The sequence below is a fragment of the Malus domestica genome, chromosome 15, assembly GCF_042453785.1.
Source record: "Malus domestica chromosome 15, GDT2T_hap1".
In the NCBI taxonomy this organism is placed as follows: domain Eukaryota; kingdom Viridiplantae; phylum Streptophyta; class Magnoliopsida; order Rosales; family Rosaceae; genus Malus; species Malus domestica.
Genome location: NC_091675.1, coordinates 14902824 through 14927096, shown reverse-complemented (window position 1 = coordinate 14927096; position 24273 = coordinate 14902824). Strand labels below are relative to the sequence as shown.

The following is a 24273-nucleotide window of genomic DNA, read 5'->3' as shown; positions in this document are numbered from 1 at the left end:
ATGTTGTAACAAAATTGGATTTTACAGTTTTACTGTTCAATTTCGTTTATTTGCCATGAATGTGACGGCAAGTTGGAAACCAGCAAAAAAGATGAAAGAGGAGGGTCCCATTTTTCTGTACATTCAAAAAATATTTCTGTTGGGTTTGAAATTTGCTTCGAGGGACTCAAAAGTAGTGGAGCTATATACCCTTTGACCACAAACAAAACCGTCTCGCCTCTCTCTCTCTCTCTCTTAAATTTTAAATCTTTCTTCCCGAAATTAGAAAAAGGACTTGGCTTCTATATCATCTCACACCTCAACAAAAAGCCAGACACTGTTCTCAGCTCTCTTTCTTCTACTTCTTCAACTGCTTCTTCTGTTCAGCTTTTTGTTTAAGCTGAACTTTCTGAAGCTCATTTCACATATATACATATATATTCCTAGAAGTGCTTTTGGCTTAAGTGCTTGATTACCAAGTGGCTAGTGTTTATTTCAAGTTGGGGGGTTGAGAGAATGAGTGCTTCAAAGTTCATTAAATGTGTCACAGTTGGAGATGGAGCAGTTGGGAAGACCTGTATGCTTATTTGTTACACCAGCAACAAGTTTCCTACCGTGAGTCCTTAAAAACTCATCTCAAAAATACTTTTTCTTTCCTTGCATTTATTTTTTGGATATTTTTATCAGATTTTTGCCATGAATTTTCTTTTACATTTATACTGAAGATGTGCTGCACAAATCAAGCTAAAAACTAAAAAGTAAGATAAAAATTACATAAATTTATCAATTAATATAATCTTTTTTTTGTGTGTGGCAGGATTATATACCCACAGTTTTTGACAATTTTAGTGCAAATGTGGCTGTAGATGGGAATATAGTCAACTTGGGGCTGTGGGACACTGCAGGTAAAGGGTTTTCCTTGTACTGAGCGTCATTTTATTACAGTTTTACTGCTGCTGATTTCTGGGATTCAAAGTTTGGAGATTGGAGGGTGTTGGTTTTTTTTTTTTTTTTTTTTTTTTTTTTTTTGAGTTTTTACAATTTACCCTTTTTTGTATTTTGTTTTCAAAGGCCAGGAGGATTACAGCAGGTTGAGGCCACTGAGTTATAGAGGTGCAGACATATTTGTGTTAGCTTTCTCTTTAATTAGCAGGGCAAGCTTTGAGAATGTTCTTAAGAAGGTACTAATTCCATGGCTAATTATTGGTTTTGTTTAATTATAAGACTTGGATTTGGTGTTTCACTGACTAAGATGCATACAATTCTGATATATTTTCACAGTGGATGCCGGAACTTCGTAGGTTTGCTCCCAATGTTCCAATTGTTCTTGTTGGTACAAAGCTAGGTAAGGCATCAACTTGTCGATTTTGTTTCTCCGATAATTTTTTAGGGTGTCTTTTAGGAGTAAATTTTGTCAGCATTTTGCTTATATGTATATCATCTGTATGTTTAAGATCTTCGCGAGGACATGGGGTATCTAGCCGATCATATGGGATACAACATCATAACTTCTGCTCAGGTAATGGTTTCCGTTTGTTTCAGTTCCTCAAGGTTATTGCTTCCGTAAAGCATTTGGGTTTATGTGGAAGTGTCTAATTATGCTTAGTATGCAGGGAGAGGAGCTGAGAAAACAAATAGGTGCTGCAGCTTATATCGAGTGCAGCTCGAAGACCCAGCAGGTAGCCAACTTAGAAGAACTTAAAATTCCGGGGATATTTCTTGTCTAATGTTATCAAAGTCAAATTTTTTTTTGATCAAGCGTGATAAATTAGTATAATGTTCTTGCTTGATAAAGATTGCTGATTGATGAACTCTGCTTGATTTTGATTAGAATGTCAAAGCTGTTTTCGATACTGCCATTAAGGTTGTTCTTCAACCTCCGAGAAGGAAGGATATGGCTAAGAAGAAAAGGCACCGGAGATCTGCTTGCTCAATTGCGTAAGTACTGCTTTCGTTATGTGGTGTTTTATGTTACCCCAATAGTTTCTATTCAACCTCAAGGGATAATAACTTGATGAGGTTTAGCAGTTTGCGCAATGACAATAATTTCATAAACCTAATCACAAGAACTTACTTGCTTTTGCGTTTCGATAGAGATAAGTACCCGGTGGTTAGAAACATAAGTCATTGCCTACCCTTGCTCAGGCTTGAGTCTAGGATCTCGAACTCCGCCTTCTGCTTAAGGATTGATATGTCACTAGATCAACCTGTCATTGGCAAAGTGAAGTGCATGTAAAACGAGAAAATGATCCAAACACCTAACAGGACAAAAATGGTTAGAATATGTGTCTTTCAATTCGTTAAATATTTGCTACTGTGGTCCAAGGAGCTGATATGGCGAACTAATTAGGGATGAATGTAACTGTGTTGTCATATCCAGATATAGCCAAATAATTCCTCAATTATAATTTGAAACGAAAGCGAAAACTTTATGATTGAGCTGGCTCTGTTAATAGGTTCTTCACTAGTTGACAAATTTTAAACGTACACTGTTGTTGCATTGCGATAATCCTTATAATCGTTAACATGGAACATCGAAAGTGACTAGGCATGGTCCGGTTGGTCTTATGGTAATCGTTTTCTTGATCTATCAGTTCAATTTTACCGAGATTCATGTACTAAATCTCTGCAAATAACATATCCTAAAACACATTGTTCTTACTGATACAGGAGCATTGTCTGTGGAGGCTGTGATGTTTAGGATGACGCCGGAGGAATGCTAACCACCCGCCGTGTGGAACATAACGTTGTCTTTCACAGTTTCACTTGGGGGTTTACTGGCTTAATCCTAACATGCCGTATATTCTTATGTGTGTATTGTGTTTTCTTCAAGCATCGTTAAATCAAACCGAAACATGTTCGTTTTTATTTTGCCAGCTGAATGAATTTAGTGGGAAGTGGAGGGAATTGTTCATTCTCTCCTGCATTGTTACTAAGAAAATCTTTTGTCTATGGTTTTCTTCTGAACCCTCTTTTTAAGTTAGAATCTCATTTTTAAATCCTCTTTTTAAGTTGCTCTGATTCACCTGCTAAATTTCACTAAATGGCACACATCTAGCCGTTTAATTCAGCAACGTATGCTATACATTGACCGCTCTCAAGAGTTCTCGTCCCGAAAGACCCTAACAAATGAGAACAGAGAGAATTAGACGGATCAATGATGGCTGTCAGGTGGAGAAATTATGAATGCAGTGGCCCTCTGATGATTTTGCAGATACAATGCAGGTGAGAGACCTGCATCAATCTGCTTCCTATCCACAGGATTTTAGCTTTTGCATTCATGGCTTCACCTGCAGTGAGAGACACGAGGACCAAGGGTGGCCATTTCTGTTTGGGAATTTTTATTTAGATCAATTTATCTTCTTTCTACATTCAACTTATTATTTTTTATTTTAAAATTCTAAATGTGCCTAATAATTCTCTTTCTACATCAAACAAGAACAAAAGGAAAATAATAATAATTTAGCAATATGCAACTCCAGCTATCCTATCTCTTCAAACCTCAACCACCTAGTTTCTAACCTCTCCAACTCCCCACCGCCACCTCCCTTACCACGTACAACAATTTGGAAATTAGAACATTATTCCCAACAATCCCCGATTAAAAAATCCAAAAGAAACATGTCAATATTTTTTTTTCTTTTTTTGGAAAAATTAATGGTATTATTAACATATGGTCGAACACAATTAGATTCAACACGTTGACAATTTCGGTTTAATTCGGATATGTTAGAAAAATTGCATGGAAGAGAGAGCTATTGTGTGGCCGGCGAAAGGTCAGGAAGGGGACATTGATGGCTAAGATCTTTGGGGGTTTCATTGTGGGTGATAAGAATATGGCGGTGGGGGGTTGGGGAGGGGTAGAAATTGGCGGTGGTTAGGGTTTGGAGTAATGGCATGGCCCTGGATTTCTAGTGTTGGAATTTTATATTTTATATTTTTGTTCTTTTTCATTATGGGTGTAGAAAGAAAATTGTTGGGCAGATTTGAAATTTCAAGATTAAAAACTATAAGTTGGGTATAAAAAGAGAATAAATGGGTCTAAATAAAATTTCCCTTTCGGTTTCCCAAGTTTTACAAAATCGGTCATGAAATCTATTTTTTTGAAATTTTTGCTATGCTATAAGCTTCTTACGCATCTTATGTGACTCAGTAAACTGTAAGACCGCTTTCAAATAGCTTATAACATTTTTTACAACATTCCGCAAAAAGATTTTGCAAAAATTAAGAAGCTATAATTTTTTTTCTCACAAAAACTGCGAATAACTTACGATTTTTTATCGGTTTTGCTTGCGTGCACATGTAAATATTGGCTGTAATTAGGCTTGGCAATTCCTGACACGATCCAATAACCCGACACGACACGACACGAAATTAACAGATGTTCGGGTTGACACGATAACAAATTGGGGCGTTATCGGGTAATCCAATAAGCACATGTTAAGATAACGGGTTGGTTCGGGTATACACGTGGGTAACACGATACAAGATAAGCAAAATATTAATTTTATAATTTTATAACCCTAAAAAAATACTATAATAATTATATATATTGATTTAACAATTTTATACCCCTAAAAACTATAATAATTATATATATATATATATATATTTTGGTAAACTTCTCAATTTGAATGGTTTTTAATGTTTGATTTTTCTATACTTAATTTATGTAGAAGAGAGTTCTGACGTGGAAAACCTTACTGAAAACATCATCAACATAACTCTTGAAGACAATAGATTAAGCTAAAGTTCCAATACAATTTTCTCATGACGATCGATGAAAATTGAGGATTTTGTAAAAGGAATAACATGCAAGCTTTGAGTTTCATTGGCAAGGTTTAAACTTTTGAGAAAGGCTTCACAACCTTGAAAACAAAAACTCTTTCATTTTGCATATCCTTGCACATTTAATATTTTGTAATATACTAGTAGTGTATGAATGTTTTTTATTAGGTTCTTATTTTCGAGTGTAGATGTAATACTTAAACGAAAAATGTGTTTTAATGTTTTGAAGTAATATTTATGTGGCAACGTGTGGTATGTGCAAATTTAAGAAATTTTTTTTCTTTTTCTTAACGGGTCGGGTCACTTTACCCATTGAGTAAAGTGACCCGACCTGTTAAGGACCCGTTAAAATAACGGATGTGATAAACACGACTTGTTAAGATAACAATTATTATACTAAAATAACATGAGCACGACATACACTATCCGTTTGCAAGGCCTAGCTGTAATAAAAAAAGGAAATAAAAGTTAACGCTCTTTGTTTACGTGCTCACGTGAGGACCTCTAAGTAGGAAGGGGAAGAAAATAAACTTGGCACGTGTTCGCTCGCGCATCTCTTCCTCTTCTTCTCTTCTCTCCGTCACTGTATCTCTCTTGCGCGATTGTCATGGACTCTCCACCAGCGAAGAGCTGGAGCATCCACAGCCGACCCGAAATCATCGCAAAGTACAAGATCCTGGAGCGGGTCGGATCCGGAGCCTACTCCGATGTGTACCGAGCCATCCGGCTCTCCGACAACCTCACCGTCGCGCTCAAGGAGGTTCACGACTACCAGTCGGCGTTCCGAGAAATCGAGGCCCTCCAGGCCCTCCACAGCTGCCCCAACGTCGTCGTTTTGTACGAGTACTTTTGGCGCGAGGACGAGGACGCCGTGCTGGTCCTGGAGTTCTTGACGACCGACCTCGCCACTGTCATCAGAAGCGCCAAGAAACGAGAGGGCGGGATTGGGTGCGGCGAGGTCAAGCGGTGGATGCTGCAAATCCTATCGGGGGTCGACGCCTGTCATCGGAGTATGGTCGTCCACCGCGATTTGAAGCCCTGTAATTTGTTGATTGGGGAAGATGGAGTTCTGAAGCTGGCTGATTTTGGTCAGGTAATTTCAAATTTTTTGGTTGAATTTTGTTTATTTCAGCAGAAGTTTGGGAAATTTTGGGTTAAAAATTAGAAATTAGATATGCAGTGGATTAGATTGTGTAGGAGATGCTTTGGATTATCAGATTATAATGTGTAATTGTTAATTATTATATATTTTGATTGAAAGATTGAACTTTTACTATAATTTTAACAGGGTTGAAGAGGAGTGGATCAAATGTTTTTGATGGAGTTTAACTGACCTTGGATTATAAGATTATTTGATGAATGAAATGAATACACAGAGTTTGACTTGCTTGGATGTTTGTATCGAAAATTTTTGCGTTAGAACAATTACAGAGCGAGCGAGCGAGCATTAGTTGAATGTTAATTTTAGGGAAGCCTGTCACTTTTATCTTTTGTAATTTAAGAAATGTTTGGTGTCAATTGTTCAACATGCCACTGGCTGCAGAAGACTTGCATCTTTTATTTGTATTGAGAAAATTCATATTGCCAACTTTGCAACCGAAAAAAAGTTTGCATTTCCTATTCGGACCATCGTCTATTTAATATGTCTACAACATTGAACTCTTTGTGTTATGTGTCTTGATCTTTAGGCTAGGATACTCTTGGAGCCTGGATATGTTCCTGATGATGAAAACCCACAACTGTATGAACAAAGCGCTCCTAGTCAGAGTGCCTTTCAGCCACCTGAAGTGATTCCCGAAACAGATGAGTCATGTGAAGAAGGGTACAGAGCTCAAGAACAGGGAACTATGAGCAAAGAGGAATATTTTCGAGTGTTAGATGAGGTCAAGGCGAAAGGTTTGGATAAAGATACAAACGTTCCTGATGGAGATACATCTTGTCTAGCAACATGTACAGCTAGTGACGTAGACGATGATCTTTTCAGGGGTTCGTATTCTTATGAGGCAGAGGGTGGAGATGATAGAAATGGAGCCCTGACATCCTGTGTTGGGACTCGATGGTTCAGAGCGCCGGAACTGCTCTACGGATCCATAGACTATGGTTTAGAGATAGATCTATGGTCGTTGGGTTGCATTTTTGCTGAGCTTTTGACGCTGGAGCCACTTTTTCCTGGAACTGCTGATATTGATCAGCTCGGCAGAATCATCAGTGTTCTGGGCAACTTAACTGAGGAGGTGTGGCCTGGGTGTCTTAAACTTCCTGATTACAGGATAATATCATTCAATAAAGTGGAAAATCCAGTCGGCATAGAGGCCTGCCTGAGCAACCGTTCCCCTGCTGAAGTCTCTCTAGTGAAGAAACTCATTTGTTTCGACCCAGCTAAGAGAGCTACGGCTATGGAGCTGCTGCAGGAGAAGTATTTCAACGAAGAGCCTCTTCCAGTTCCTCTATCCGAGCTTCACGTCCCTCAAACCAAAGATATGGGTTCCGATTCTCCTGGTGACTGGCCTGATTACGAAGATATGGGTTCCGACTCTGATTTTGACGACTTTCGCCATGTAAATACTACCTCAACTGGCTCTCACATTCGGTCCTTTTGAGTTCAAGGGGTACGGTGATATCGATTGTTATGTTATTTATTGCGTAAAATCTTTTGGGGGATCAAATTTTTAAGGTACATGCATATCTAGCGATTTCAGCCATGTTGGAGTGGTTCTAAAAGGGACCAGGGATTTTACCACAGAATTTTGTATCTTTTCATTCTTATTAGGATGATTATTAATGTTACTTATGAGCATAAACAGCATTACTTGGGATTTGTTGTGGATTACTGTTTCTGACCCTTGGATTTAAACCAAAGGCTCAGATTTTATGAAATAAATCCACAGTTTTACCTCAAGGTGAAGAATTCCTTGTATGCTCCCTTTTAATCTCAAGGTTGTGAAAATGTGAAGAACTCTCTTATCAAGACGTTAAGAAACCCTGCAATAATTTATAAGGAGTTAGGCCACTCTCCTGACGCTAATTGATTTTGATGAAACCTTAACTTTCTTTTTAAGTGTGGAAAGGACGAGCCAGACAGGCACGCTACCCAACATGTTTACTTGGCGAGAATAGAAATTGAAATCATTTTGATTCTTAATTCATCGCATTTACCACAACATAGGTTAAAATCATTTTGATTCCCGACTTCCCCTGCATTAACCCCCTTGTTGGTCTCATTTCCAATCATTTTTTCGGTCCTCGATTTATGACTTTCCCCGTTCCAAGCAAACTCGACAATGTTCTCAAGAATTAGGACATGCCCACAGAGGTTGCCCTAGAAAAAGGAAGATAGTGCCTACTAGAAAACAAAATTCTGACTATAAGAACGGGAAAACAGTAAGAAAATATAACCATTACTTTTCCTTTCTTCCTGTTAAGTAAAAGAACTATCTTCTCGACAGTAAAGTTCGCAAAACTAGTTCCGAAAAGGTTTATTGTTCCATTCAACAAATAAACAAAAGTACAAGTTCATATAGGAGAAACAAAATAATGGAACAAAAACTTAAGATCCATAGCCAGCTTACCGCACTGGCTGCTGATTGTAGTGATTCTTCTCTTTTTTCTTCGAGGCAGCTAGCCTAGCGTTCCTGGCAGCAGCTTCACTTGCAGCAGCTCGAGCGGCTGCATCCATTTCTTTGCTTGACTTCTTCTTCTTCATGGACGCCACTTTCTTTAGCCGCTCTTTAACATCACCAGTAGATGCATCTTCTCCCTTATCCGTCCCAGTGTTTTCATCTGCTGCTGCACTTCCACCATTTGTGCCATCGGGCTGGTCTTGGGATTCTTTTGGCTCCTTCGATGACTTGTCCTTCTTTTTCTTCTTTTTAGCACTTTTGCTCTCGCCAGTGGCATTCTCCTTCTTGTCCACATCGCCATTTTGATTCTCTACTTTCTTCTCTTGGGTAACACCTGCATGCAAAGGTAGGGCCAAATAAGGCTCATGTAAGAAATAACAAAAATTGAATTGATCAAATATGACAGGAAGCTGCAAAAGTAGAAGGATCATGATTCCATGAAAGAGATCAAATTTGATGAAACCCCTAATAAAGGAATTTTAGAGAGAGACCAAAAGTTAGTTTTACTCCATGAAAACTTGAGCACATTTAGCGTAAGTATTTAAGCTTCTGGTGATACTCATTTTGCATTGATGCTATGTAAACAATCATAAGACAGATAAGCAGTTACAAAACGATAACTGGCATGCAGAAACTTGTTCATATAAACTATATTACCACTGGAATCATCTTGGCCACTAGTCTCGGTGTTGGTAGGGTATCCTAGCTCAGCAAGAACTGCTTCAAGTTCTTCAAGCCCCTTCTTCTTCAGTTCCTTCTTAGAAAGCTGCCTTTCTGTATCCTTGGGGGCTGGAGAAGGTTCAGGGAGCTTCTTAACTGGCTCAGTTTCCAATGGGGCTTCAAGTTCATTTTCATGTTCCTCATCAACATCATCAACTTCATCACCACCATCCTCCTCACTTTCACTTTCCTGGAAATCGGGCTAAATATAAGAATTCCACAATATAACCAGAGGAATAGTACCGACTCATGATTTTGGAGATTGAAAAGGAAAACAAATGACATCTTCGTTGTAAGAAAGATGAAGTTGACTTTCAAAGAAGACAATAATTGTTACAGCTGAATAGAGAAGCATAAGTACCCTTAAATACACACACACACACAATATAAAAACACGTTTTAGATGTTGTTCAGACATAAAAGAAATACTTTTCAATTATCAGCAAAAGTTTTGGCAATATGCATTTCAAATACCGATCTACTTCACACCTAAGGTTTATACATTTGATAGCAAGGATGCATAGTAGGCATGAAATGGCATTGTCGTTCATTTTTTCAAAGACCAAAGACTGATTGTCCAAAATCCACCAAACACAAACAGATCAGGGCCTTTCGAATCAGTCACCTGGTCGGTTCCGTCCACCAAAAACAAATCAGTAATCAAGACCAAGTTTTTTTTGGAAACCTGGGATATACACTGTGTTTCCACAATGAAACTGCCTAAGCTCCTTACAAGGCAATGACTTAGTCTCGTAATTATGTTTTGATTACAGAAAACCAATTCATTCTCTAACGTATGCACCAAAAAATACCATGATGAAAACAACAGAAGAAACAAATTTTATAGGGTCCACACTAAAGAACGAGAACCATGTCAATGAAACACATATCCACGTGTGGATATGGTTTTTGTCTCGTGACAGCAACAGGAAGAAAACTATCAGTTGGTCAGCCACACCCAATACAACATAGCAATTTCTGGGCGTTTAAAGGACACAGATCATGGATAATCCATGGTTACTGACAAATGGGATACAGCAACTTCCTAACGGAACAATAAATTCAACTCCACACGTGAAGGTGGCCAAAAGACAAATCAACTTTCTCTGCGAAAGCCACAACAAACCATGTCATAACATCAAAGATGCGGTGACTTATCGTCTGCGGGCAAAGTAGAGTACATTTTAACCGTTACATAAAATGCAGTAACGATCGGGATTCAAAAGATCTCATTCTCTATAAAACGTGGGGTGACTTAACACATGTAGCCACACAGAGTTGATTTTCAGCCTTTACATAGAAAGCAGTAACGACTGGACCTTAAAAGATTTGCATTCTCTATAAAAGATACGGTGAACTAACACGTGGAGGAGAAACGTAGTAGATTTTAACCCTTTACAGAGAATGCAGTAACTACTACTGTTAAACGATCTGCATCCACTACCGTTAAAATAAATGATTGACAGAACGATCCAAATTAGACAAGAACATTCAATAAATTCCGTAACTCCTGCCAAATTTTATCATATAAAACCCTTCACTAATCATCATCTCATTCAATCCAAAAGTAGATAAGAACTACCAAATCTAATTGCTTGAACGAAAGTTGGTGATATCACAAGCAAAACCACAGGGTACCTATCAGTTATTTCCTCATCAATTAATACAAACAAACAAAATATCACCTCCTTTTACAGTTTTTACGGCATCATGAGCGGAATCCGATCATATTTGAAGACAGCAAGAGATTTATCCACACTAATCCACATTTCTACACACAGGCATACACATATGCAATAAATTTTCCAAATTTAGCACTATCCAAAAACAAGATCACGAAAAACAAAAACAAAAACAAAAAGCTCAAAGAAGATACCAATTCGCCGGCCTCCGCATGCTCAGCCTCCAGCTCGCTCTCCTTCGCCGCCTTCGAATCCTCACCGGCCCAACCCATTTCCGGCGGAGCTGTAGTTGCATAGTAGTCGTCATCGTCCTCGTCATCGACATCGGCCCACGACTTCGCGATAAGGGGCGCCGGCGCCCAAAAGACCTCCTTCTCCGCCTCCCCAGAATCCTGAGCTGCGCCGCCGCCTTTCGAGCTTTTGGACGAGCTCTTGTCCCCCTTCTTCTTCTTCTTCAAGCTCCCAAGAGCCGCAAAAACATTGGTGCTGTTCAGGACCACCGACTCGTCTTTCCTGCTCGCGCCTCCCGCCATCTCTCACCCCCTCCGCAAAGTCCAGAAGGCAGAGTTATCCGCGTCGCCAAACGGCGGGCTTTATGTGAATTACGGTTTTGGTCACGGAGCTCAGGCGGGATGTGTAGGGCAAAATCGGAAATGATGGAGGGAAATGGATTTAGGGTTTTGAGAGGGATTTTGGATTCGCAGATTGGTGCTTTGAGGTTGGTGAGGATCTGAGAGAGGGAAGAGCACGAAACGGCGCGTTTCGGTGAGCTCGGCTGATGAGTGAAAGAGTCGGAGGATTTTCAACCCGAACGGGCAGAGGGCGTGTGAATCTGTGAGGGGTTTTATATACGAATCTCGTACTGGGGTGTGAGTGAATCCTAGCCGTTGGATGGGCTTACGTTGGAGATTTTGATGTGCGGTGGAGATGGATGGTCGGCATGGGGCCGATTGGCTTGGATTTTTGCAAGGGTTTTTTTCGTGTGGGTGGGTGAGGGAGCGGTCAGAATAAGAGAGGCATCTGGCTTCCATGCATATGATTTGGACCCACTTTTCTCATCGGGCTGTTCAATCGTATCCAGCGAGCCCGCACCGTTTTCGGCGATCATGGCGGCGAGGGCATGTCGCCCTGGGAAGCTCTTCCGGCGGTCGCCGTAGCCGTTGTCCGGCTGGTCATAGTAACAGATTTTTAACGGTTATATAATTGCAACTTAAAAATAAGTTTATATTGAAACGTTTTAACATTGATATATGAAGTTGTAATTGCACGTAAATTTGATGGGATAAAATGTAATTTAACCCATAATTTCATAAGCTTGAATTGATTAAGGTGAGCTCAAATAATGAAGTTAGGGGATAAATCACGTGTACTTACTTGATATGTGAGACTCTCAAATGACATATCTCAATTTCTTTGTTGATAGAGCTCACAAGTTCGTCGCAAAAAATTCGTGTTGGGTGAGATGCTCACATAACAATATTACTCAATTAGAATGTAGAGAGTAAATTCGTTCATCCAACAAACTTATTTTGTGAACTTTTACTCAAGAAAAACAACCATGCGAATGAATGCTTTGCAAAATAGCGATTACCACATCAAGCAGTTGTGACAAATTGGGAATACAATTAGAAAATATGGAGACTAACATAGAGACCAAAATAAATTAAAATTATGGAATCAAGAGGAAGAAGAAGCAAGAGGAGTGGGGTTGTCGAACGTCGTCCCAACATGTTGAATAACAAAGCCGTAGATCTTCCTCTTCAGCCCATCAACCTTCTCATTCAGCTCATTCCTTCTCGAGACGACTCCATCCAGCCACTCATTCACTCGCTTCAACTGCGATAGAACAGCTGCAATGGAGCCACAGTCGATAGGCAATTTACCGCCATTTGCAGCGCACTCTCCAAACACTCGGAAACCGGCATCCAGAGCCTTCTCGACAAACTGCAGAAACCACATTTGCATCTCGGATTGCAGACTTACTGCAAGCTCGACTGTCTCCTTCATTCCATGACCCTTCATCCATGTTCCAACGCCAGCAGTGGACTGCGGTGATGAAGGGGAAATCTTGAGATGGGATTTGGCAGGTGTGTATCGTCGTTTTGACAGACTTTTCTGCAAAGCCGATGGAGTTTCATTGTCTTGGGCGGCAAGGAGAGAGACAACGCTGAGATCAGTAGCTAAGGCAGCTTCGACCCAAAGTGAAACAGGTTTCGATTGCTCAGTGGGAATTTGATCATTGTAACATGTATCTGAATTGCGATTACTAGCAATTGATTCAGTAAGTGTGGTCGATTTAACAACTTCATCATAGATCGAAAAGAAGCGGTCAATGGCGGGTAGAGGGCTCCCAACCTTGGATGTAGAAGCGAGTTCTGCAAACATGCTGCGACAGAAAAAGGATAGTGGAATTCAACGACAGCGGCAGAACAAGTCCTTAAACAAATTTAAGGCCACAAGAACAGAATGATAGAACTACCTTAATTTCCTCACTAGAGACTCAGTAGCAATGGCCTCCTCCAGAGCTTCAGCTGCGGCTGCAGAAGCTAGAACTTTCCTCTGCAAAGCTTCCTGCAATTCGATTCGGTTTAGAACTTAGTCCATATTGATCAAACTATTTGGGTAATGCAATTTGCATCGAAAATAAAGCTCGCCCAAGTTGGCATCTAATGGCAAAGACTATACCTTTCCAAGCCTTGCAAGGTCTGAAGAGACTGCATCAAGTGAGACACTTCCATCAGTCCATTTTTTTTCATGAACAGTGATGCCCGGAGCTGCTGCACAGCTGGGTCTCTCTTGGACCACCAAATCTTTCAGTGATCCTGATTTCGTTTTCTCATTGCTGGAAGAATCATCACCGCCGTTCGGAATTCCACCTTTCGCATCGCTTAATCGTCGCGCAAGGGCAGCCTGCGAAGACAGAATTCAGAATACAGAATCAGAATATGCAGAGCAGTAAGTAATTCAAATTTTTTAATCCAGACACACAGAGGGAAAAACTACCTGAGTCCTTATAAATGACTGCAAATCTGGTTTGTTCTTCGCCGCAGGCTTCTCTTTCTGCGCCACCGCCGGCGACTCATCCCAGCCCTTTCGATTACCCTTTCCAGACCCAATGAGGGCTTCCGAAACCTTCGAAATCCCTGCGACTATACCTGCCATCTTCTTCTTGGCAGCAGAGTCCTTCACTCCTCCGGACAACCGCCTCCCGGGAGAAAGCGAAGCCCTCCGGGCATTCGGCGAAGGCTGCCTCCGCTGCCCAACCGGGGACGGCTGTCGGTACCTTGACGGCACTATAATCGCCGCCTCTTTCGACGCCTTCCTATCCTCTTCCTTCGCCACAATTAAGCTTGGAACCACGCATTTCGAGGGGGCTGGAGATCCCGATCTCTTTCCTTTTCCTGCCAGCGATGGATCTCTCTCGGCCGATGCAGGGTTCTTCTTCCCGACAGAAACAGACCTCTTTGCACCTGCCGGAGACGAAAACCTGGAAGCCGGCCGATCTGAGATCTTCTTAGCCTCATCCGAAATTGAATTTGAATTCAAATTCCCTCCCGTATTGACATTGTCTCGAGGAGCAAGAGGCTGCCTTGATGGTCGTGCCTTCTCAATCTTGGCTTCTTTGTTGTCATTCCTCACAACCTGCTCCTGCTGCTTATTGGACAGGTAAATCGCCATGAAATCGGCGGACTGGTCAGAATCCGACACGGGCTGGATCACGAACTCGCGCTTTGAGGTAGAGACTCTGGCCACAAGGGGCTCTGGGGTACCAAGAAAGGGGTGGCGGCCTGCAATGGGGCGGATACCGAGGACGCGTGGGACGGGGGAGTCAAAATTGAAGCGGTCGACGTAGGCGAACTGGCCGAGCTGGAGGCGGTTTGTGAGGATGAGGTCGGTGTCGTGATCGGAGAGGGAGACGTAGGTGGAGTTGAGGGAGTCGGAGAGCTGGACGTAGAAGCCCTGGTTGGACGAGAGGTCAGAGCCGGCGAGGGCAGGGACTATGCCGATGACTTGGAGGAGGGCAGAGCGGTGGTCGCCGGTGACTTTGGTGGCGGAGTTCATTGACTGGAGGAGTTTCAGGAGGATTCCTGGAGTGAGCGACGCCATTGTTGTGCGTCTAAGAGAGACGGAGAGAGAAGGTGGAGGGTTGAATCTGTGGAGAAGTAGTAGTCTCTACTCGGTATTTGCAAAGGAAAAGGGTGGGCCCGGAGATTATTTGGCCGTTACGAAATTTCAAATTCAAATTCCCGCTAACCGTTTGTTTATTAGAACTATAATTGTTTGAATTTCGGAGCTTGTGCTGCGTTACCGTAACGTTATCCCCTATCTAATTCTGGAAAGAAACATACCTACATTCTCGGTAAGCTACCGTGACATCCTGAGCCAATAGCACATCGTAATGTGAAAAATTAAGACACACAGCACAATATCATTGGTCCCGGATGATACAGTGGCGCACCAAGTGCCATTACTAAGTCCTTTCCTAGTGCCTGGGCAACCGAATCACGGGTATTCTGAAGTCCAAGGTTTCATAAGTGCATAGATTTCTTGATGTGGGATAAGATTACCATGCACTACAAATCGCTCGAGCTCCCTAATTCAGAGACTGCATTTCCACGGCCAACAAGCAAGTGCTGCAATGTTTATGTCCTTCTGCAACAAAAACTGCATACAAGATTCATCCCCAGCAGCGTCGCACATCCGCTTTAAGGTGTGGAAAAATCTTCCCAACAAAAACTGTATACAATGGATGTCTTAAACAAGTGACCATTACGACTAGCATGTGAGAAGTATGACGTGATTGCTAACAGCTAAGTTTCTAAAGAACTCATTCCCGTTCGTTATCGTGACCGTCGTCAAAACTAGATTGTATAACAGTTCCCATATCTAGAATACAATCAAATCCAAGAAATATTGTCAAAATTACTTTACACTTTCCGTCGCAATTCATATGTACTATATGCCAATTTTTGAACATCAAATGATAGAAAATACAAGATGAATACCGGATGTCTATAAAAGAAAGCATAGCTCTGTTACTTTGCTTCGTATATATTTTTTTTATTATCCTTATGCCGCAAAAAATACGAAAAATATAAGAAATAGAATAAGTACAAAGAATATCTTCATCATTAGCCATCGGTTGGATGATATACTGTTAAGGTACCTGGCCAGCTGCCCTTGCGCTCCTTCCACGTTGGACAGCGTCTCGTCCATGCTCTCGTCAATCCTGACAACCACACGAGTGAGCAAGGATAAGCCCCATGCATTGGTATTTTAAGCATTTAAACAAACATTTATTCTACAAGTTTGTGTTTTCTTTCAGTTAAGACTTCTGAATGCACACATGTACTTTCTAGCATGACCGCCAAACAACAAACCTGATTGCAAGCTCTCCTTGCTGCGAAACCATGGTTGCCAATTGGGTAAATATGTTACCCAGCTCGTGAATAGTTGACTCCACGTTCTGAAGAGCCTCAGAGCGGCTATGCATATAGGTGTCTTGTTGTTCTACTACCTGTTGCTGCTGCTGCTGCAATAATGGTCGAGATTCCTTATCTGTTTGCTTCCTGAAAAAAAATACATACCAATGCCGATGACATGTCAAACTGAAAACATGGATCTATGATATACATTTCACTACATCCACATGTAGCATTAGGAAGATGGTGACATATGGGAACCCGAAAACAGAAGATCCAAATATATATTGGAGGTCGAGGCACCTGATAAGAACTTGCCTTAAGAATGTAACAAATATGCTTACAATACCTACTTCCGTAAAACATAGTGATGCCTGATGGGAAATTTACCTAGGAAATAACTGTGACGAAGATGCAGAATCATTGGCCCATGGAGGAGGAGCTGTCGATGCATTAGCAGCTGATCTGGCAGCCACAGGACGTTGACGAACAAATGGATTTGTTGACTCTTTCGAAGTGGTTGAAGAAAATAACTGCCTCCTATTTTCATGAACCTTTAAATTCTGCCACACAGATAACAAACAAGGAACTTAGATTGCAGTCAAACGGAAAAACTGACGAGGCTTATGTGCAGTGCAAGACATACAGTATACCTCTGTCCGCATGGTCAGAACTTCCTTAAACTCCTTCGTAGCACTCATCAACCGGTTCTTCAGGTTATCTACAACGGTGGTTGAATGAGTCGTGGTGTCACTCGAGATGTTCCCACTTTCGTTCTGGGAATTGCAGTGCAGCTGCAGCTCTATCAGTGCTGAATTAAGTCCAGTAATGTCTTGTTTTATAGCTGCTGTCAGCTCTTGGATCTCCAGAGCGGGATCATCAAACACCGATGTCCTTTTCGCCACTGGCGAATACCAAAGCAAATATTTCAGCGCAGATCGCTCCAAATATCAGCATGGATTTCAACTTAAGTAAACTAATCACAAAGCAATACTTCATTAAACATCAGTGTTTAGAAACAAGATACCCCTTTTGGACCGGAGAGACGCTAAACAAACAATAAAGTGCACTAAATCGTGGTTTATATACGGGTTATTGTTTGTTTAGCATCACCAGGTTCTATTTTCGATTAAAAGTTTGAAAGGGTTTTGTTTGTCCATATTGTATAGGCAGGTACAGCCTTGAATTACCAGCTTATTCATATTCTAATTCCATCACAAACTTTTGCTTAGCGTCCTGATCCTCTCTAAGCATAATTAACACACTAATTAAGCATATTGATCCCAATTTACACATCCATTAGCATAATTAACACACTAATCAGGCATATATAATTGGGATTATACAAAAAAAGCATTGATTTGGGAAAGAGCATCTTGACATACATTGTGCGAGCTTTCCAAGCTTCTGGGAAGTGTGGTGAATCCCGAGCCCAATCTTGGAAGCCCTTTTGTTGAACTCCGATTGAACCGACGCCGCAGATCGAGGTCCGTCGAGCTTCCCACCACTGCTGCCGCTGCTCGACGGCCCATTGAAAGATGGCGCGAACGACTTACGAAGCCTATCCGTGACGCTCTGAAACTCATGCGTTCGATCTCGGAACGACGATTGGCCGGATTTCCCTTGCATTTCTTTACTTTTATCGCTAATTTTGCAAGAAATTTACAATTACAAAGAAAAAATTGTAGAAATGGAGATTATATGTATGAATGTATAATTTATGGAATTAATGGAGGCTGAAGAATCGAAGAAGGAAATGGGGGTCATTGGTGGTGAAATTTTCGGTTTATGATTCGAGTTCGGTGGCAGGGAAGGAAATGGGTCAGAAACGTAAATAGAGGTTCAGCTATGGGCTGAATATCAACCAAGGTTGCTAATTAGGAAAAAAGTTAAATCTAATCTTCTTATTTAGGTACAAAACTAGTCATAATTCCGTATCAAATATATCATTTATAAGAGTCGAATTTTTAGATACCAGTAAAAATAAATATAAGTGGACCGTAGTACTAGTTGCTTTGTAATTTAGATTAAATTACACAGATATCGTCATTTCAAACAAAAATCGTTTTATATTGAGAGTTTACCTTCAATATTGAGAGGGTAATCAAGTTGTTGATGCCCTAACTTCTTTTGTCGTGGCTGGTGGTGCTTATTATTGGTGATCCACTATTCCAAATTTTGCGGTTGCCGCCAATGCTTGTGCCCTTGAGTTTTGTCCTATTTTTCGTCCCCCAGCTTGTATTCTTTTATTTTCACTTTTCTTTATTTAATAAACTCGGATATAGGTGATAGGGAGGAGGTTATTATGTTAGGGAGTTAGCCCTTTTTAATCGCTTTGAGAGGAAATGAAGTAGTCTACATGTAGTTGACGGCTAATGTAGAGTCTTGGTTCTTTCTTTTCGCATTGTGCAGGCTAAGAGAGCAAGGTTTTTACTATTGTAGTCCAACGGTTAAACCTTATGTGTAGCTCGACTCGCCTAATCCATTATCATTCTTTCAAAAAAAAAAAAAAACAGGCACGATACTAGAGGAGAGGAAATCTGAATAGAGTACCTCAAATGCAAAGATGCTACTAATCACGTTTGACTTACAGTTATCCGAATACAAAGTTAAACGCTCTTCATCACTTAAACCTTAAGCTCTTTGCAAATTTATCTTAAAGTCTTGTACATGATTAAAACGGAAGTGAAAATTCTCCTCATTAAAACGGAAATGAAGATTTTTCTTATTGCAAGAAATTTTTCTGTATGACCGTCACAATAAAAGTATTCATAAATGCAAACTCCAAAGTCATAGAAATAATTCACATTTAAACTTATGAGTCCACTACATTATAAAGATTGTAGAATCAATGTAAGAAAATAAGAGAAAAGAAAAGTTCTATACTTTGAAACCATGGCTTCCTAAAAGCTTTTATGTCATAGCACAATCATCAAAAACAACAGAAACCCTCCAACAATTTTCATCACAAAATGCAAAACTCCCCTGCTATGCAACAACACTGATGGAGCAGCATACGAAATCATCACTGGAAACTCGCAGTCCCCAACGGAAGGATCCTCATCGGTCACCACAGCGAGACCCGAAAAATTGCACGTCCAGCTCTTCTGGCTGTTCACCTGGTAGTACATGTTGAATGCATAAGAAGCATTCCCTTGGAGGCTGAGATTGTTGCAAGAACTTCCATATCCCAAGGAAGTGCAATCTGAGAGTGTGCAAGCATAATCCATGCTTTTTGCCAAATTATCCAAATACTTAACTTTTGGGTCCAAAATACACCAACTCCTCAGCATATATTCCACATCTTCTACAGTTTCCAGGGCCTTGTTTTGCATAGTGCCTGACAAATCCAAATTATATTTCGGCTTCCCATCATACTCGAATATCCCCCAGTGCCTCTCAAAGTTCCCGGGGGCAATGCTTTTCATGTTTTCGTCAATGAGGCTGAAGAGGTATACATCAAGTTTGCCTTTCCTTGCTGGGGTTCCGTCTCCACTCAGGGCATGCTGAATCATTCCCTGATTGAACCTCTTTGCGTTGCCGATATTCGCGTTTATGTCACCATCAGTTGGCCAGCCCACCTCTCCAACTATGATCTTCATTTCGAGGAAACCAGCTTTGGTGAGAGACCAAAGTAGGGTGTCAAAGTTTGCATCAAACACATTGGTGTACAGCAGGTTACCATCTTTAATGGGCTTGCTTGTTCCATCGAAAAATGCAAAACCGAAAGGAAAATAGGTATTGCCATAGAGGCTGAGAAAAGGATAGATATTGACTGTGAATGGTGCCTCATTGGTGTTCAAGTACTGGAGGATCTCGATTATGGAGTCTCGAATTTCAGGCCGGAAGTCTCCGGTAGATGGAACAGGGTCTGAATCAGGGGAGAAGTAGATGTCGGCGTTGAAGGGGACGGTGGCTTTGACTTGTGACCCAAGTCCTGCATTGTTTAGGGCTTCTTGTATGTTCTTGAGAGCCGGTAACGTGGTTTGGAGATAGGTACCATTGTATGTTTTGAGAAAGGGCTCATTTCCAACTGCAACATACCTGAAAAAACCAAATTCCACAACAATCATGGAGACATTTTCAGAAACAAGTAACAGTCACCGTAACAAATAAAACAGACACGTGAGTTAGGTCAGTTGGCTAGGGCAATGTGCCCGCCCCCTTGCCCCTGAGCTCCATTCCTTTCCATCTTTTGGGCAATTATTCTGCAAAAGAATAAAACTGCAAAGAGTATTCCTTCACAAGGTCCTAGAATCAACTCAACCCGAGTCTCGGGTTATATAAGCACCTGGGTAGAACTTGCCCTTAAAAATCGACTCACACAGTAAAAGGATTGACTCATTCAGACATGTTACAAACAAGTAGCAGTCACAGTAAACAGTTAAAAAACAGAATAAAAGAAAGCAATCAAAGGGAAACAATAACTGCTTCAGAATCATGGGGCAAAAGCATGAAAAACATTGAAAAAAATGAAGAAATTAACTTGATATTCACTCCGCCAAAGTAGCAGTAACTTGTGACATTGGCATCCACCCATGTATCTGCAGCCACCGGATCCTGGCTCATCTCCTGCAACATAAAATTGGGAACAGCCAGCATCACCTCAATTTTAGTCCCTATGAGAGCGGATAATATCCTTCCGTCCGCTTCGAACAATTTCAGCTTGTCGAATCCGTTGTCCTCCAGCATCCGGACAACTTTCTTTGGCGGGAGCTGGTGCGTTGCCATTGTTCCCCAGTTCACTCCAAAGGTCGCACCTTTTTCGACCATTGTCACAAAAACAAGAAGGATTAGTACTAATGCCAAGAGATGCACTCTTTCTTGTGACATTTTTCGGTTTCTTTTGGTAAAGAATTAAAGGGGTTGTCTTAGAATCTTAGTCTTTGTTGAAGGGAGCAAGAATCGAGAAAGATTTCGAGGCCTCCAATGATTTGGGAGATGCAGGGAAGAGAGAGAGGGAGGAAGAAGGGAATTCCTTTGGTTCTCTCTTCCTGAATATATAGAGTGAAAAGTTGCAATCTTTCTCTCACTATCTCTCACTCTCTCTCTCTAGAGTTTCAGTGTTAGAACTTTCATGGGGGAGGTGAGAGAAAAGCAGAAAAAAAATGTAAGATTCGTTGCTTAATTCAGTTATTTAGTTATGGTGGCCAGCCCATGCTATTTGTTTAGCGTTAGTTTATTAAATATAAATACTAAACCCATGCTAATTTGGCCAGTCCACAAAGAAAAAGAGTAAAATGCATTGCCTATTGGTTTAGGGAAAAAACTTTGGCAGAGTTATCCAAAACACGTCATTTGTTAAGTAACTCTTACAAAATTATGAAATTCCTTGTATTTTAGTTCCACTCGACCCAATGTTGGTCCGCTCAATATGAGAGTTGCATTGGTTAGATAGCCCCAGTCTAGAAAGAAAGAGTAAAATGCGTTGCCTATTGGTTTAAGAGAAAAACTTGTGCAAAAGGCATCTAGAACACGTTATCCGTGAGGTTAGCTCTCGTGATAGAAGTATGAAACACCCGATATTTTGATTCCACCTGACTCGGTATAGTAATTCACTTAATGTGAGAACTGTCCTAATCAGACAACTCTATCGAAGTTTCTCGACTAGTTTAGTAGCTTTTGAGAAAATGCATGGGAACATGAAGACTTATCCAGACCAAGGGAGCAAAGATGGTGAGACCATGAGAAGAAAGCCATTGACTGCCCTTTTAGAAGAAAACTTAAAGAGAGTACTCCAAAACGCCAACTTTCCAGCCAAAACCTACGTGTTAATTTCACCATCAATTTGCAGGCTCCATCTTTTCTGTTGCTTTTTCCAACAAAGTTTGACACTTTATCGTCACTAAAAGTGTTTTGCTACGCAAGTTGTGCTATATAGTATATAGCGCAATTCCAAGGGAGAAGGAAGGAGAATGCTAAATTCACACATGGAACTACCAATTCCTATATGCCTCTGGCGTCCCAAGTGCCACACATTGGATTTATTCAGATTTTGTTGCCTCCCTGTCCCTACAGTTTGAGAAGCAGTGGTATGGAAAATCTTCTATCGTCCAGTGCATTTTAAGGATTTTTTACCGTTTAGGATCTGACAGCAGAAACCTTCGGTATTCCATAAAGTAGAAACTTACATGAAAGTTGAGTGTTTTTGTCACGCGTGATGGTACAACACACTAACTATGAAGTAAAAGTACTCCCACCACAGTACAGATAGTATGAAAATTTACTGGACGGTGGTAAATTGGAATATTATAAATTTGTTACATTTCTTAGAAGCTAGTTCATATCTGGCACCGTCTCTACACGAAAGGTTACAAGTGATTCAACAGACAGCAGTGGATCGTATAGAGTGCAGGGTTTTCACCTTCTTGGCCGTTAGACTGTTCTCGGTGTGCTTGTTTCTGTATTAGCCGGGTGAACAAAAGCAAACCAGCAACAACAAGCCGAGTTTGCGTATTCTTCCCCCTACCAGATGAGCTTACTATCCAGCAGCAAAACGGGTAACACTTAGTGAAGTATTAAACAAGGCATCCTTCTGGCAGCCTAAAGCTTAAGCCAAAACATTGCCTGAGAGATGAATCAATCCAAAGACGGAAATTACCACAAAAGCATATTTGTATAGGCCTTGTTTGGAGCGACATCCTAACCCTGTGAAATGTTGAATCCTTTATAGTGGCAGAGTCAGTAAAACAAAGCTGACTCTGCCATCTAGATATAGTTGAAAAAGCAGTTTATGTGAGTGCAGAAGTGTATGAAGTACCGGAAGCTCATTAGGAAAAGAGCGAATGCGATCAAATCAGCACTCCTACTGAACCTGTAATGTGTCCACGTTACTAATAACAGCATATGGTACTTCTTTCGCCTCAACTGCTAGAAACCACATTATTACTAGTTAGCCCGTTGTGAGGCTTAATCCGCTCCCCACGCTCTTATTGTAGAGAATATTGTTTGTTCAACAAAAAAAAAACTGCTTGAAACCAAAGGCTAAGAAGGTTAAAGGTCGTACCCAGTGCACAAGGCTCCCGCTTTACGCAGGGTCTGGGAGAGGTGAATGTCGGCTAGCCTTACCCCCATTTATGGAGAGGCTGCTCCCAAGACTGCTTGAAACCAAAGGCTAAGAAGGTTACAAGTGAAAAATTCACATGAACTGAAAGACCACAATACTTTTAAATGTATATTACCAGCTAGCGTTCCATTTTCAGATTCTGATTCTTGATTGCCCTCAATGGCATTCTTCAGCATGGGGCCGTCGGAATATGAATTTTCATCACAGTCAGGCACATCCATCAATTAAGAAATAAATTGTCTTGCATCAATATTGTATGCACGAACACGATTGTCAACCTTGTGAGTTTCTGCATTGATCTTCAGATAATAAATGCTATCACGATTCAAGTCATTTGCACAATTAACTATGCATCCTCTCTGTGTTGCAGGGATAGCAAAAGGACCAATACACACATTACATGGAGCCGTACTAATTTGAACCTCGCATGACGTTGTAACGACTTATGAGCTTTTCTTTTTGTTGCCCTATATATTTTCTTGCATCATGTTTTTTTGGTGCTTTGAGATTAAACACCAAAACCTATGGCATTTCTTGTTAGGCCGCCATTTTTCTTGTTTTTGTCCTTTGTCTTTATTTACCTTCTTGAGCATGCATTCGTCATGTTTTTGGGGTGGGGTCGACCAAGAAGAGAGGGGTTGGGGATGTGGTAGCCGGAGAAGAGAGGGATTGGGGCTGGCATTCGTCGGAGAAGAAAGGGTTGAAGTCCGGTTTGGTCGAAGAAGAGAGGGATTGGAGTGAGGTCACCGGAGAAATAGGGATTAGGGTTGGTGTTGTAGTTGACGGAGAAGTGAGGAATTAAAGGTGTTTGGTTGTTGGTTGAGCCACATGCATCGGATTCCATTAGAACTCCCAAGTTAAGCGAGTTTGGGCAAGAGTAGTACGAGGATGAGTGACCTTCTAGGAAGTCCTCGTATTGCATCCCCCACCTCTAGTTTCCTTGGGACTTGCATGACCGCGTTGGGTTCAAACATCACTGGTGGCTACTCTAACAT

The 24273-nt window shown here is 41.0% G+C and overlaps 6 protein-coding genes across 7 annotated transcripts; 2 read left to right on the top strand and 4 right to left on the bottom strand.

Moving 5' to 3' along the window:
- Window positions 1-177: 177 nt before the first annotated feature.
- Window positions 178-2920, top strand: LOC114819183 (rac-like GTP-binding protein ARAC7). The gene is made up of 8 exons (XM_029095093.2): window positions 178-594; window positions 797-884; window positions 1051-1160; window positions 1261-1324; window positions 1434-1498; window positions 1593-1658; window positions 1811-1917; window positions 2650-2920. The coding sequence occupies exons 1-8, from the start codon at window positions 496-498 to the stop codon at window positions 2678-2680; spliced, it is 630 nt and encodes a 209-aa protein (XP_028950926.1). The 5' UTR covers window positions 178-495; the 3' UTR covers window positions 2681-2920.
- Window positions 2921-5287: 2367 nt separating this feature from the next.
- LOC103426632 (cyclin-dependent kinase F-1-like) lies at window positions 5288-7666 on the top strand. The gene is made up of 2 exons (XM_008364713.4): window positions 5288-5860; window positions 6456-7666. Exons 1-2 carry the CDS (start codon window positions 5375-5377, stop codon window positions 7365-7367), a joined length of 1398 nt encoding a protein of 465 aa, XP_008362935.3. The 5' UTR covers window positions 5288-5374; the 3' UTR covers window positions 7368-7666.
- A 565-nt stretch (window positions 7667-8231) lies between these two features.
- LOC103426633 (uncharacterized) lies at window positions 8232-11768 on the bottom strand. 2 transcript variants are annotated; one of them, XM_008364714.4, is made up of 3 exons: window positions 10984-11768; window positions 9045-9297; window positions 8232-8721 (listed from the first exon to the last, which is right to left on the bottom strand). In XM_008364714.4, the coding sequence occupies exons 1-3, from the start codon at window positions 11320-11322 to the stop codon at window positions 8333-8335; spliced, it is 981 nt and encodes a 326-aa protein (XP_008362936.3). In that variant the 5' UTR covers window positions 11323-11768; the 3' UTR covers window positions 8232-8332. The 2 variants fall into 2 exon arrangements, with proteins under 2 accessions (XP_008362936.3, XP_028950558.2); XM_029094725.2 differs by having other exon boundaries at window positions 9048-9297; window positions 10984-11610.
- A 582-nt stretch (window positions 11769-12350) lies between these two features.
- Window positions 12351-15689, bottom strand: LOC103417171 (uncharacterized). Its single transcript, XM_029094248.2, has 4 exons — window positions 13793-15689; window positions 13475-13699; window positions 13269-13360; window positions 12351-13175 (listed from the first exon to the last, which is right to left on the bottom strand). The coding sequence occupies exons 1-4, from the start codon at window positions 14894-14896 to the stop codon at window positions 12467-12469; spliced, it is 2130 nt and encodes a 709-aa protein (XP_028950081.2). The 5' UTR covers window positions 14897-15689; the 3' UTR covers window positions 12351-12466.
- Window positions 15690-15692: 3 nt separating this feature from the next.
- On the bottom strand, window positions 15693-18077 carry LOC114821568 (syntaxin-32-like). The gene is made up of 5 exons (XM_070814268.1): window positions 17598-18077; window positions 16866-17116; window positions 16603-16775; window positions 16171-16359; window positions 15693-16019 (listed from the first exon to the last, which is right to left on the bottom strand). The coding sequence occupies exons 1-5, from the start codon at window positions 17839-17841 to the stop codon at window positions 15860-15862; spliced, it is 1017 nt and encodes a 338-aa protein (XP_070670369.1). The 5' UTR covers window positions 17842-18077; the 3' UTR covers window positions 15693-15859.
- A 1053-nt stretch (window positions 18078-19130) lies between these two features.
- Window positions 19131-20985, bottom strand: LOC103431523 (glucan endo-1,3-beta-glucosidase 8-like). The gene is made up of 2 exons (XM_070812720.1): window positions 20699-20985; window positions 19131-20256 (listed from the first exon to the last, which is right to left on the bottom strand). The coding sequence occupies exons 1-2, from the start codon at window positions 20983-20985 to the stop codon at window positions 19131-19133; spliced, it is 1413 nt and encodes a 470-aa protein (XP_070668821.1).
- Window positions 20986-24273: the final 3288 nt, after the last annotated feature.

Excerpts from the sequence above, each read along its gene's own strand:
- LOC103426633 (XM_008364714.4), bottom strand. The coding sequence starts at position 11,322 with ATGGCGGGAGGCGCGAGCAGGAAAGACGAGTCGGTGGTCCTGAACAGC. Across the intron at positions 9,298-10,983 it reads ATGCGGAGGCCGGCGAATTG|GAAAGTGAAAGTGAGGAGGA; the intron begins GTATCTTCTTTG and ends CCCGATTTCCAG. Across the intron at positions 8,722-9,044 it reads TGGCCAAGATGATTCCAGTG|GTGTTACCCAAGAGAAGAAA; the intron begins GTAATATAGTTT and ends CTTTGCATGCAG.
- LOC103417171 (XM_029094248.2), bottom strand. The coding sequence starts at position 14,896 with ATGGCGTCGCTCACTCCAGGAATCCTCCTGAAACTCCTCCAGTCAATG. Across the intron at positions 13,700-13,792 it reads AGTCATTTATAAGGACTCAG|GCTGCCCTTGCGCGACGATT; the intron begins GTAGTTTTTCCC and ends CTGTCTTCGCAG. Across the intron at positions 13,361-13,474 it reads ACCTTGCAAGGCTTGGAAAG|GAAGCTTTGCAGAGGAAAGT; the intron begins GTATAGTCTTTG and ends ATCGAATTGCAG.
- LOC103426632 (XM_008364713.4), top strand. The coding sequence starts at position 5,375 with ATGGACTCTCCACCAGCGAAGAGCTGGAGCATCCACAGCCGACCCGAA. Across the intron at positions 5,861-6,455 it reads AGCTGGCTGATTTTGGTCAG|GCTAGGATACTCTTGGAGCC; the intron begins GTAATTTCAAAT and ends CTTGATCTTTAG.
- LOC114821568 (XM_070814268.1), bottom strand. The coding sequence starts at position 17,841 with ATGCAAGGGAAATCCGGCCAATCGTCGTTCCGAGATCGAACGCATGAG. Across the intron at positions 17,117-17,597 it reads GCTTGGAAAGCTCGCACAAT|TGGCGAAAAGGACATCGGTG; the intron begins GTATGTCAAGAT and ends GGTATTCGCCAG. Across the intron at positions 16,020-16,170 it reads CAAGGAGAGCTTGCAATCAG|GATTGACGAGAGCATGGACG; the intron begins GTTTGTTGTTTG and ends TGTGGTTGTCAG.
- LOC114819183 (XM_029095093.2), top strand. The coding sequence starts at position 496 with ATGAGTGCTTCAAAGTTCATTAAATGTGTCACAGTTGGAGATGGAGCA. Across the intron at positions 1,325-1,433 it reads TCTTGTTGGTACAAAGCTAG|ATCTTCGCGAGGACATGGGG; the intron begins GTAAGGCATCAA and ends TGTATGTTTAAG. Across the intron at positions 1,499-1,592 it reads ACATCATAACTTCTGCTCAG|GGAGAGGAGCTGAGAAAACA; the intron begins GTAATGGTTTCC and ends CTTAGTATGCAG.
- LOC103431523 (XM_070812720.1), bottom strand. The coding sequence starts at position 20,985 with ATGGTCGAAAAAGGTGCGACCTTTGGAGTGAACTGGGGAACAATGGCA. Across the intron at positions 20,257-20,698 it reads TTTGGCGGAGTGAATATCAA|GTATGTTGCAGTTGGAAATG; the intron begins GTTAATTTCTTC and ends TGGTTTTTTCAG.